This window comes from Carex rostrata, chromosome 30 (genome assembly GCF_964058835.1).
Source record: "Carex rostrata chromosome 30, lpCarRost1.2, whole genome shotgun sequence".
Classification (NCBI taxonomy): Eukaryota; Viridiplantae; Streptophyta; class Magnoliopsida; order Poales; family Cyperaceae; genus Carex; species Carex rostrata.
In genome coordinates, this window is record NC_135947.1 from 665,454 (window position 1) to 678,584 (window position 13,131).

Genomic DNA, 13,131 nt, shown 5'->3' on the forward strand with positions numbered 1-13,131 from the left:
TTGCTATCAAAGACTTGGGTCCCTTGCATTATTTTCTTGGTGTTGAGGTCTCCACCTCCCCAAGTGGTCTTCACCTCTCTCAAACCAAATACATCCGAGACCTTCTCTCACGTGCCAACATGAGTGAAGCCGCTCCCTGCCCTTCTCCCATGGCACCTAATACTTCTCTTTCTAGATTTGATGGTGACCCGTTTCATGATCCACACCTTTACCGCTCTATCGTTGGAGCCTTGCAATATGCCACCTTGACTCGACCCGACATTGCCTTTGCGGTTAATAGAGTTTCGCAATTTATGCACTCTCCTTCTTCTACACATTGGGCTGCGGTTAAGCGGATTTTACGTTACCTAAATGGGTCAACTACTCATGGACTACTCTTAAAACCGGCTTCTTCTCTTTCCCTTCATGCTTATTGTGATGCGGATTGGGCCGGTTCATCGATCGATCGCAAATCCACCTCCGAATTTTGTATATACCTCGGGCCTAACCTCATTTCATGGAGCTCGAAAAAGCAACCTACCGTGTCTCGCTCGAGTACCGAGTTCGAGTATAGGAGCCTTGCGGTTACTAGTGCCGAACTTGTGTGGATCCAATACCTTTTAGCCGAATTGCCTATTACTCTCTCTAAACCGCCTACTTTTTGGTGTGACAACATTGGGACAACTTATTTGGCTTCTAATCCAATGTTTCATGCACGCACCAAGCATGTGGAAATTGATTTCCATTTTGTTCGAGAATGTGTTGCCAACAAGTCCCTTAGTATCCAGTACCTCTCCACTCGTGACCAAATTGCTGATGTGTTGACTAAACCCCTAGCTGCACCTCGGTTCTTACTACTTCGATCCAAGCTCACAGTGATCTCCTCACCTTTCGCTTGCGGGGGGGCTAATAAACCACAACAGGATGCGTCCAGTAAAAGCAAGGATGTGTCTAACTGATTGTTGTTAGAGCTGTTACTCATGATCTGTTATAGCCTTGTGTAATAGAAACAATATATTGAACTCTATAAATAGAGCACTTGCGCAATTGTAACATTACTGATGAATCAATAGAGAAAATTCATTTCTTCAAATCTTTCTGTCTTTATTTCTTGAGCTTAGACTCTTTCATGTAATATTGATGTTTTCCTTTTGTATTTTTTAAATATGCATTTGTATTTAAAGAAGAAGAAGAAGATATGTGTATTTGAACTTTGTATTTTGTATATCTTTTCGAATGAACAGTATTACAGCCTATTAATAGGCAAGTTACATTGCATTGGTGTGCTAGAAGTTAAACGACTATATCAGCTGTAAATGAAACAAATTGCTGCTGCTAACAGAACGGTTATTCTTCTGAGAGGAAGAATTATTCCTAGACCTATGGTCTCCAGTATGTGAATGAAATGGAGATCTCCATTGCTTGGATTATTATTTCTGCTTAAGAACTATGGTACTGTAATTTTGATTTTAGGTTTGTAATGGGAGTTTTGGTACCAGCTTTTGTAAATCTTTTAAGGTTTTTAATGATCTCGGTGGTTTCCTTCACTTTTCTCCAAAAAAAAAAGTGTCTTTTGTACTTCCTTTAAATAGTATAAGAGGAGGGTTAAAATGCATCCTCCATTTTGTGCTCCTAACGTGCACTCTCCTCTCATATCTTTATTTTCAAAGTTTAAATAGTTGATTCGAACCTTCCAATGCGTTCTTCATATTAAAATGTACTTGGAGACCAAATTTTACATTTTTTGGAAATTTCTTACTATTTTTTAAGAATTTTTGATTAAACTAAACAATAATAAAAAATTCAGCAAAGTGTTAATTTTCAAAAATTCTGAACAAAATAGTAAAAAATTTCCAAAAAACGTAAAATTTGATCTCCAAGTACATTTTAATATGAAGAACACGTTGGAAAGTTCGAATCGACTATTTGAACTTTGAAAATGAAGATATGAGAGGAGGGTGCACGTTAAGAGCACAAAAGAGATGGTGGATTTTAACCCTCCTCCCACACGTTGAAGTTTTTGTGGAGCATGATGGGACGAGTTTCAAGTTGAACATGAAAAATGTTGGATTTCCCACATTGCATTGTGAAATTTAATTTGTGATAAATCTCCAACACATTTATGTATATTTAACGAGTAATTACCAACAATATTTTGTTTTCCTTTTTCTGAGTAAAGGCTAGGCAAGGCTCAGGTCTTTCTTTTTTATTATTAAACTCCAATCAATTAGAGATCGTGTTGGATAACAATCGAACCGCTCTTGATACAGTAACTCTAAAGTTGTTTGCACAAATTTTGATGTCGATCGAAGGGTTTTGATTTAGTATCGGATCAAATTTGATTTGATACTCCATCTTACCGTATGGAACCATATGGAACCTATGGGCCTTTATTTGATCTAAGAATTATGGGCTACATTTTGATCATTGGGCATAGATTAAGAAAAATAGAAAAAAGAAACATCCTCACTGTTAAAATGTGAAGACACATTAATTTCCATCAAGTTCCTATCGAGGATCATTGGTGAAGTTATAATTAGCAGTTGATAAACAAGAAAACACAGAACTGAATCAAAAGCATGAAAATTGAATAGTAGAACACATTGTTTATAATCAAAAGCGTGAAGAGGGGCTCTGAGCTTTAGTCTATAATAACCGCTAAAGCAATTGTAATATTCGTCAAATAATTTTGTTGTTCGTATGATATATATATAGAGGAGAGATGGGCTATGGTGCATTGCAATACATGGAGGGGTTTGTGCATTGGACCATAAATCTAAAATTCAAAATCTAAATGACCGATCCAAACCGTTCATCTTGTTCTCCATATTAATATGTGCTTGGAGACCAAATTTTACATTTTTCTGAATTTTTTTACTATTTATTAAGTATTTTACAAAATTGTTGATCCAACGGTGGCTGCTGATTTTACTGTTTTGTTAAGCCACCGTTAGATCAACAATTTTGTAAAATACTTAATAAATAGTAAAAAAATTCAGAAAAATGTAAAATTTGGTCTCCAAGCACATATTAATATGGAGAACAAGATGAACGGTTTGGATCGGCCATTTGGATTTTGAATTTTAAATTTATGGTCCAATGCACAAACCCCTCCATGCATTGCAATGCACCATAGCCCATTTCTCATGCACAAGTAGGAGAGACAGTAGTATAGCACAGGGTATATATATATATATATATAGAGTTAGGCTGGGGTGCTATGGATAGCATAGTGGCCTCTATGCTACGGCTCAATATTTGAGTTTTCAAAATCCAAACGGTCGATCCGAACCGTTCATCTTATTCTCCATATTAATATCTGCTTGGAGACCAAATTTTATAATTTTCTGAATTTTTTTACTATTTATTAAGCCACTTTGAAAATCGCTAATCCAACGGTTTTACTGTTTTGTGCAGCCACCGTTGGATCAACAATTTTGTAAAATACTTAATAAATAGTAAAAAAATTCAGAAAAATGTAAAATTTGGTCTCCAAGCAGATATTAATATGGAGAATAAGATGAACGGTTCGGATCGACCGTTTGGATTTTGAAAACTCGAATATTGAGCTGTAGCATAGAGGCCTCTATGCTACGGCTCAATATTCGAGTTTTCAAAATCCAAACGGTCGATCCGAACCGTTCATCTTATTCTCCATATTAATATCTGCTTGGAGACCAAATTTTATAATTTTCTGAATTTTTTTACTATTTATTAAGCCACTTTGAAAATCGCTAATCCAACGGTTTTACTGTTTTGTGCAGCCACCGTTGGATCAACAATTTTGTAAAATACTTAATAAATAGTAAAAAAATTCAGAAAAATGTAAAATTTGGTCTCCAAGCAGATATTAATATGGAAAATAAGATGAACGGTTCGGATCGACCGTTTGGATTTTGAAAACTCGAATATTGAACTGTAGCATAGAGGCCTCTATGCTATCCATAGCACCCCAGCCTAACTCTATATATATATATAGGAATATGCTAGCATGCTATGCATAGCATAGAGCCCCTCCATGCAACGCCTTGGATTTCGACTTTTCAAAATTCTAACGGTCGATCCGAACCGTTCATCTTGTTCTCCATATTAATATGTGTTTGGGGACCAAATTTTACATTTTTTGTAATTTTTTTACTATTTCTTTAGATTTATTGAAAATCGCTGTTTTCAGCAAATCTGGACCATAAAAAAACAGAAATTTTCAATAAATCTAAAGAAATAGTAAAAAAATTCCAAAAAATGTAAAATTTGGTCTCCAAACACATATTAATATGGAGAACAAGATGAACGGTTCGGATCGACCGTTAGGATTTTGAAAACTCAAAATCCGAGCCGTTGCATGGAGGGGTTCTATGCTATGCATAGCATGCTAGCATATTCCTGTATATGTATATGTATATGTATATATGTAGATATGTAGATATGTATGTATATGTATATGTATATGTATATGTATATGTATATGTATATGTATATGTATATGTATATGTATATGTATATGTATATGTATATGTATATGTATATGTATATGTATATGTATATGTATATATGGACATATGTATATATTATACATATATTATAAAAATCAGAATAAAGGCCAAGTCCTTCATTAGTGTTGTATTTAGACTTGTGATATAAAATAAAAAAAATCAAATTAAAGTTCACAAAAAAAATAAAATCAAAGTTCACCAAAAAAAATAAAAATAAAAATAATCAAAGTTATAAAGATTTACGACATCACTTCGTAAATATATCAAATATTTTATTTTTTGGCATGCACTCTAAATAAGAAAACTTTTTTTTCACAAAATTATTTAAATCAAAATACTAAGATATCTCTAAAAAAAAAAAAAAAAAAGTGAACAGTGAACCGCCCGTCCCACGGGCAGTCTGCTAGTGCTGTGACCTGCCCATGGGACGGGCGGTCCGCTTGTGTTTTGGGCCTCCCGTGGGTCTGGCAGTTGGGGCATTTTTAAAAAAAAATTTAATGTAGGGTTATTTTTAAAATTAAGGTTTTTTTTTAAGGATATTAATAAAAATGGCCGCTTTTGGCTTGAATGACACAAAAAAATAATTAAAATAGTAAAATTCTACTGGTGTAGATAATTTTGGTTATTGAGTTTTTAATTCTTAATTCTAACCAAAATACCATATTTGTGTTCTTATGAAAAAAAATAATATAGATCACATTTAGCAGTTATTTAAGTATTTGAGTTTTATATTATAATAAAGTATTCGAAGTAGAGGTTGATGAAGGCATGAAAATTCAAGAAACTAGCTAGTTTGATCTAGTGTAGGTCAATAATGTAGAATTTATGGGCTGCATTATGCATCTTGGGCTTATATTTAAAAACAATTAAAAATAAATAAAAATAATTTCCTCAGTTCCTCACTGTTAAAAAGGTGAAAACCCATTTCCATCAAGTTCCTATCAATGATCTAACTATTTAATTTGACTTATGGATTGAGACAATATGGTATTCCTGGAAAATATATACTCCTTCACAAAGAAAACATTTTTTATTGCATATTAAAAAGAAAAAAAACACGGATATACATGACATATTTTTTACTGTCAATCATATTAATTTCTTGAATTTCACACTTAAGGCTCACTAAATCTTTGCTTAAAGAAAATTATAAAAAATCTTATGGGAGAATCATATGTATTGGCTTTGGACCTAAACATTTCAAAACTTTTCGAGATAGAAATAAAGGTAAAATTGTAAATAGTTTTCAATGATTTGGACAGATGATGCACCGAATTTGAGCAGTTAGAAACAAATTTGGCCACTGATCAAATACAGATTTTACTCGGTGGTCATTTTAAGGGCTCAATTGCTAACTGATCGACTTTCAAATTGCACAAATATACAAATCTTATTAAAATCATAAGAACTATATCTATAATTTAAATCTTAAATTTTGATAACCGCTAACAGTTGTAATATTCGTCAAATAATTTTACTGTTCGTATGATACATCCCAACAAAACGGACCACACAATAATTCATGGAATGATGTGAATATTGAGTTGACATTTACCTTTCTTGCAAAAATGACTCATATGTTCTATAATAAATTTTAAAGCGTGTACACAACAATTTTTATTAATACATCACAAACATACATATGTACCTTGGAAAAAAAATTTGTACACTTTTAAGAGCTCTGAAACATACAACACTCTGTCCAGGCAATCCCTTCCATATTCCCTATATACCAGTAATATATATACCGAAATTATAGTACTCCATCTAACACAAGACATCAACAGTTGTAACTCAATAACAAAACCTTCAAACATAATAGAAAAAACATATCTACCAGCATTAATTTGCAATAATTTTGAACTCGAATCAAGATGCATAACTTGAGCATTTTGATATGCTTATGCTGTAAGAATCTCCAGTTCCGCCCACCAAAGGGGAGAGTGTCTAGGGCTAGCGATTTCCGGAGATATATCTAGTGCTTCTTTCAATTTTGTAGTAATTTCATGTATAGCGGGTCTTTGCTGGGGATTTATCTGGGTGCATGCTTGGATTACTTCCCATATTACATCTAACTCCTCTGGTTTGTAAGATTTCAATGCCGGGTCCACTAATGGGGTGATACTTCCAGCTGCTTTTATGCATTCTACTGCCTGAAAATGTTATCAACAGGCAAGTTATGTAACATATAATATAATCAAGGACCAGGAAAATATTATATAATGCATTGAACACATGAGTCTATGATACTATGCATAGTACTAAACAATCGGTACTACAATCCAAACCTCGCATTTTGAGATTCAAACGGTTGATTCAAGTGGCTCAACTTGATCTGCATATCAAAATCTTGTAGGAAACAAAATTTTACATTTTCTAAGATTTGTTTTACTTTCTGGATAGGGAGAAAACTTTTCCTATTGGATGACCTAAATATTTTAAAAATAATGATTTTCTCCCGGTTCAAAAAAAAAAAATTAGTAAAGAAATCTTAAAAATGTGTAAAAAAAATTCCTACAAGATTTGTTATATAGATCAAATTGAGTGGTTCGGATTTAACTCTTAAATCTCAAATTTCGTAATACCAGCGAATTGGTGTTGTGGATGTACCACAAGACCACTCAAATTGGAGTTCAATTACTCCATTAAGATTCCAAAAACAAATTACAAAGATTTATCCTAATCATGACTGATTAAAGTTTTAACAAGATTGTTTCAGTACCTAATCAAGTAATTAAAATTTAGGATTAATTATCCTCAAATTGAACTGTAATAAGCCAACGAAACACCAAGATGTAAGCGCAAGGTACAAGTATGAACTTAAAAAAAAAAAAAAAAAAAAAATCTACCAACAAAATGCCATTAAATATTATAACAGCCATAAGTTGTCAATATGCAACCTAATAAGTTACCAAAGTTCTATGCTCTGGACAATTAAAAAATTACTGAGAATGCCTGAAAATTTTCGATCTAATCAGCTTTAACTTACCAAGTTTAGAAGGGAGAATTCATCCTCAGAGTAAGGTAGCCGCCCTGTAATAATTTCAAGTAGAAGCATCCCAAAACTATACATGTTGCTTTTCACATCGACTAATTTTTCTCTTGAGCGATCAATATTTTCATTTTTTAATGCCTTCTCTTTTCTGATTACCTCTTTCCAAACAGTGGCATCACTAACCTAAGTAAACAATCAACAAAAAGATCAGTCTTTCTTCTTTTATTTACAGTTTAACAGTTACATGACATGACAAAAAACAAATGTATGCATGCTATTAGGAGCGGAACTAGAAAACTCAGATAAGGGGGCTGAAATATAAAATGCATAATATGTGAAAATACATAATGTGTGGTCACCGGGATTTGAACCCAAGTCTACACAAGCACACATTTAACATTTCATGAGGGAGGCTGAACTATATAAAAACTAGAAAAAAAGTGAAAATTTAATTAAATTTCAATACACGTGATTAAAAATTTTGAAATAATGCATGGGGGTGGCTAAGCATTCCCTGGGATATACGAAGATCCACCCCTGCATGCTATATATTACATTACTCCAGAGCAATATAAGTTCGTTATAAAATATCAACATGTACCTTTGCTGCAAGATCCTCTGTCAGAAAAATGAGGCTTGAGCTGAGGTCTTCTGGGTGAATAATGGATGGTTCCAGTTCATGGATGTACTGGAGGTAGTATGCTATCCCCATTATAATCCTCATTCTCGCATACCATTGAAGAGGTTCATTTCCTTCCACTGAAATAAAACCATGCAATATATTAAAATACTTCATTCTCTAGTATCGAATTAGGCTAATATGCTTTACAAAGCATGGCCCTCTGATGCTTCACATCCTATCTCCGTTGTTAAAAGTCCAAACAGTCAATCTGAACCGCTCACCATGATTTCCATATTAGAATGTTCTTGGAGACCGAATTTTATATTTTTTGAAAAAAATCACTATCTTTTTAGGTAGGTACAAAATCACTGTTTTTCAAAAGATTATGGACCATCCAAGAACAGTGATTTGTACCTATGAAAAATATAGTAAAAAATTTCCAAAAAATATAAAATATTGGTCTCCAAGCACATTTTAATATGGAGATCATGTTGAGCTGTTCGGATCGACTGTTTGAATTTGATAACAGAGATAAGGATGTGAGGCACGATGTTTAAATATGGGTCCAAAAATGTCAAAAGAAAAATAAAATAGAATGAACTGCAAATCTCACCATGGAGATGCTCAAATAGAGATCCATTTGTTGCGTATTCAAAAACCATTATCCTTGTAAAAGGCACTTCCTCTTCGCAATATCCCAAAAGATTAACAAAGTTTTTATGGTTTATCCTCATCAGCATCTCTATCTAGTATCATCAAAGTGGCACGAGTAATAAAAAAAAATGATATATATTACTAATTGTTCACGGAGGCATCCTAAGATGTGAATCTTTCCTTTGCGTTACACAAAATTTATGATGTCATATTTACCAATGCGAAATCAATTGTACCAAACTCACCTGTACAAGCCTAAAATCCCATGAAAATACTGCATAGTTAGCTACATTAGACCTCTATGATCTTTTGAGAACTAGCCAATTCTTTAATTCTAAGGCGAATATTTTAATCAACATATTATTATTTTCAGTTGTATTTCCAATTTTAGTACTCAGCTAACTGCAAAAATGCAAGTAACACCCTTTTCTCGAATCTGGAAGTAACACCCCAGATTTTTGAGATATTTCAAACTGTTAGGTTATTACTATCGCATAGTGCTTTGACTGGTGAATTGTTTTTCCCGAGTCCTTTTTCTTTCTTCGAGTGCAATTGGACTAAAATCAAGCAAATTGTAGGGTTATGTAACTAGTAATATCTTAAAGTATGGGTCTAATTTAGTATGCTTTTTTTTTTAATTGACCTTGATTTCAAAACTAGGTGTTTTCTGCAAATAATAAGCCCCAGTGGTGAGTGTAATTACCTTCATTTGTCAGAAAAAATGGGTTTTCAGAATTACATTAAAATATTTGGTGAAATTAAAAAAACCCTTTTTCTCACTTTAAAATACATAGCATGTAAAAATGTACCTTTTTTCTAAAGCACATTTCAGAAGCTTTTGACCAGTCACTGGAAGATTTCACTGCTGTGGATGCAACTGCTACCTCGACCCCACTTGACAGAGTCCCCTTAAACACAGTATATTCTGGGCAAGTCACTATTATGTTGCTAAATTCCTCACAAGCAGCTTTCAATTCCAGCCTATTCAATTTTGGTGCACCTAAAATACAAAAAAAGGTATTAAAACTACCATTTTCAAAGCTTGAGCTTGTAAAGTAAGAGATTGGTTAACAATCAACATTTTACTACAGTAAAAGATTTCATGTACTTAGATATGTTGTGTCAACCCTCATAGTATAGGTCACATCACCACATATTATTGGAGATACCACATTAACCCACAAGCCCTTTTTTCTTATTTTCTTAAAACATGCCCAAAATATACCTCCGTTTCTATTGATTTTGATGCAAGCGGAGAACATATATGGATAAAGTGTACTTCTTGGGGAAATGGAAGAAAACATGTAATATTTTCTCCACATTTTTTAGGGTATGTGAAATACATCTTGTGCTGCAGGGATAGCACGATATTTCGTGTTTATAGGGCATATTTGAACTTGTTCCAGATAAGAGTACTCTGCACTAAAAACCTATAGTAGCAGAAGTCTAATTCTGTATATTTGGCGATCATGTTGAGCAGTACGGATAGACTATTTGGACTTAAGAAATGAAGATATGCATCCATAGTATGGACCAAAGTGCGGTATGCATAGTACCATAGCCTCACTCAAATAAGATTACCAAACCATGGCCAATGAAAAAAAACAAAGGATCTCTTGGACCCAGAAACAACATATGTTCTTGAACTTTTCTTTTGTGCCCAAAATATTTCCCATATAATCAAATCCAAAAATATATCGGAATTAAATATCAGTAAATAATCTTCAACCCTTACCTGTGACCAAGGCCTGTTGTAACGGGCCACTTAACCCAGTTCTCCATGGCCGAATTGTAGCGACCCCCTTCTTCTTCCAGAACAGAACTGCACAAACTAAACTTGCAACCAACAAACCCGCAACAGGAATACTCACAAAGTAGACCCACTTATTGGATCCCTTGCTTGATCCAGTTTCAACATCGGTTGATTGTGTTGCCGGTGCCTGTATTACCTCAGATGAATTTGTGGTTGCATTAGTATTTGGGATGTGCGTTGGGTCAACTCTTCCGGGAAACGTACCGGTTTCCTTCGGCAAAGGAGGATGACTTGTGTTTTCTTTGGGAAGTTCAATTGCTTTCAGGTTGCTTTGCTGCACCAACCTTCTTTCGTATGGATTATTATCATCTGTAAGCAATTGCATGGAAGTAACTAAGGTTAAAAGTTTATAATTAGATACATGAACTATCAGTAATTGTTGCATACCCCTAATTCTTTGGGTCCACTAATAATTATCGAGTATGCCCACTAATATGCAACCTAATTCCTGATAAGTTTTATTATGTGGTTCAAAAATTTCAAGTTTTATTATTTGAGACCTAAAATTTACAATGTTTTGGAAGTATATCCTTTATGTTTATTCTTCATAGTTATGATAAAAAAAAATGGAACAATAAATGAACTAACTAATACCTTTAAATTCTAAAGAAGAGCACTCATAATTTAACAAAAGGAGAATCAGCACAACAAAGAAAGCCCCATATTTCCATCTTCTTCCCATCTCCAGCGCAAATTCAAATTTCTTACACCAAAACAAACAAAACCAACAATCTTTTCTCCATCATGCAATTACTGAAACCGAAAGGAGCTCTTGATTCTCAAAGAGACATATTGTCGAACACCTCGCGTGCTTTCGAAGCTCTGTTGAAACTTGCACTTCTCACCAATAAAAAGCACTTGTCTTTATCACTTTTTTCTCTTTAGAACTTGATTCTATCCACCAGACTCAAGCAACCCAATTATTAAAATAAAATAAAATAATTTTAAGGGGAACACTTTACAAGTGGTTAAGTTAACCTGTCTCGATAGAACAGAGAAGAGAAGAGGAGAGAGAGAAAATGGTAGCTAAGGTTGGTATTGAGTAGGCATCTAACGGCTGCGGTTAGATAGCATGAGAAAATTAGTCAAAGAATAAAAATGTTAGAATAGTCTGGAACTGGAAGACAAGTTGATTAAATACTGTTCGTTGACTTGGACTCTTCAGTCGTTTATAGGGAAATGATTATGATCCATTCCACCACCATGTTGTACCCAGTAAATGGTTATGATCTCCGAGCTAACTTATTATCACATATAGTGAGCTTATTTTAAAATTTATCGAATTAATTTCAAACGAACAAATTCAAATTGTTATAACCCATCTAATTTACAAGTAATGAGTTTACATACAAAATTTATAATTTTTAAATTTAATTTACTATAAAATCAAGTTGTTAAAAAGAGAAAATTGATAGATTAAATTTAAAGAATAAAGATTTTAGTCTCCCCATTCAGTCCCCTATTAGTCCCCCTAACAACCTTCCTTTTGTGTCCCCCCACGTGGTCAAAATCCACCCTCTTCAATCTCCTCTTAGAAAGAAAATTAAATAAAAAATTCAGCACAGCCCAAAACCCACCCTGTTTTTCTCCTATATTGCTCGCCACCAGCTACGCACACTATCGAGATCTGGCGAGGAGAGCGTGGTGCACCGTCGGAGGGGATCCATGCTAGTCCAGCGAAGGTTGTCAGAGTGCAGCATATGAATACTTTATTAGTTAGATATGAATACTTCATTAGTTAGATATGAATGCTTCATTTGCTAGAGATGAATACTTCATTTGTTAGATTAATATGAATGTTTTATTTGTACATTAATTAGATATGAATACTTCATACCTTTAAATATGAATAGTATTAGTGTCAAGTGTGAATACTTACTATAAAAAAAGATTTTAAGTGAATTGAAGAGGTCTTGTTAGATATTAATACTTTATTAGTTAGATATTAATATTTTATTGTATAGATTCGCTGTAGTGGTTCCCAATCTTGGCAAATGTCGCTTTCAGACGATTGCGGTCCCCAATTCAGGTTGTCAGACGTCGTCAGCAGCACCCCTAGTCGTTACTGGTCCCCAAGATTAATGGTCTCCTCAATAAGTATGAATACTATAAACTCGTAGGTATGAATACTATACGTTTTGACAATGAATAAAATCGCGTTAACCCTGTTCATTGGCGGTAGTTACCACGTGTGCGTCAGTTAGTGGTCCCCCGTTGTACTTTTTTTTGTCTTTTAGCGCGGGGGACAGATAAGGAACTGAATGGGGGGTACTGTTAGTTGCTCCCAAATTTAAAATATTTATTTTTCATTAATTTTTTACCACTTAACTTTAACTATATTAATTCAAAAAATATATAAATTTTGTTAGTTAATGTATCACTTCGTGAGTTAGTTTCAACAGTTTAGTTTGTCATTTGAAGTCAATTTGAAAATGTTTGAAATTAAACTTATTAAGAATTTTGTGAGTTTAAGAACACTCTAATTTTACACCGCAAATAATATCATAAAGAGATCACTATATGCAAAATTTTATCATGTTATAATACATCAACTATTCCCTCATAAGGAATTGAT

The 13,131-nt window shown here is 33.6% G+C and overlaps 1 protein-coding gene across 2 annotated transcripts; it reads right to left on the reverse strand.

Annotated features, from left to right (window-relative positions):
* Positions 1–6,074: 6,074 nt before the first annotated feature.
* Positions 6,075–11,679, reverse strand: LOC144546719 (protein MALE DISCOVERER 2-like). Of its 2 annotated transcripts, none has more exons than XM_078295267.1 (7): positions 11,151–11,679; positions 10,479–10,865; positions 9,553–9,743; positions 8,703–8,835; positions 8,069–8,226; positions 7,462–7,650; positions 6,075–6,625 (listed from the first exon to the last, which is right to left on the reverse strand). In XM_078295267.1, exons 1-7 carry the CDS (start codon positions 11,236–11,238, stop codon positions 6,374–6,376), a joined length of 1,398 nt encoding a protein of 465 aa, XP_078151393.1. In that variant the 5' UTR covers positions 11,239–11,679; the 3' UTR covers positions 6,075–6,373. The 2 variants fall into 2 exon arrangements, with proteins under 2 accessions (XP_078151393.1, XP_078151391.1); XM_078295265.1 differs by having other exon boundaries at positions 10,479–10,889; positions 11,151–11,376.
* Positions 11,680–13,131: the final 1,452 nt, after the last annotated feature.

Coding starts and splice junctions, on each gene's coding strand:
- LOC144546719 (XM_078295265.1), bottom strand. CDS start 11,238: ATGGGAAGAAGATGGAAATATGGGGCTTTCTTTGTTGTGCTGATTCTC. Junction 8,836..9,552: donor AAATGTGCTTTAGAAAAAAG/GTACATTTTTAC, acceptor TGATGATACTAG/ATAGAGATGCTGATGAGGAT. Junction 7,651..8,068: donor CAGAGGATCTTGCAGCAAAG/GTACATGTTGAT, acceptor TTGTTTACTTAG/GTTAGTGATGCCACTGTTTG.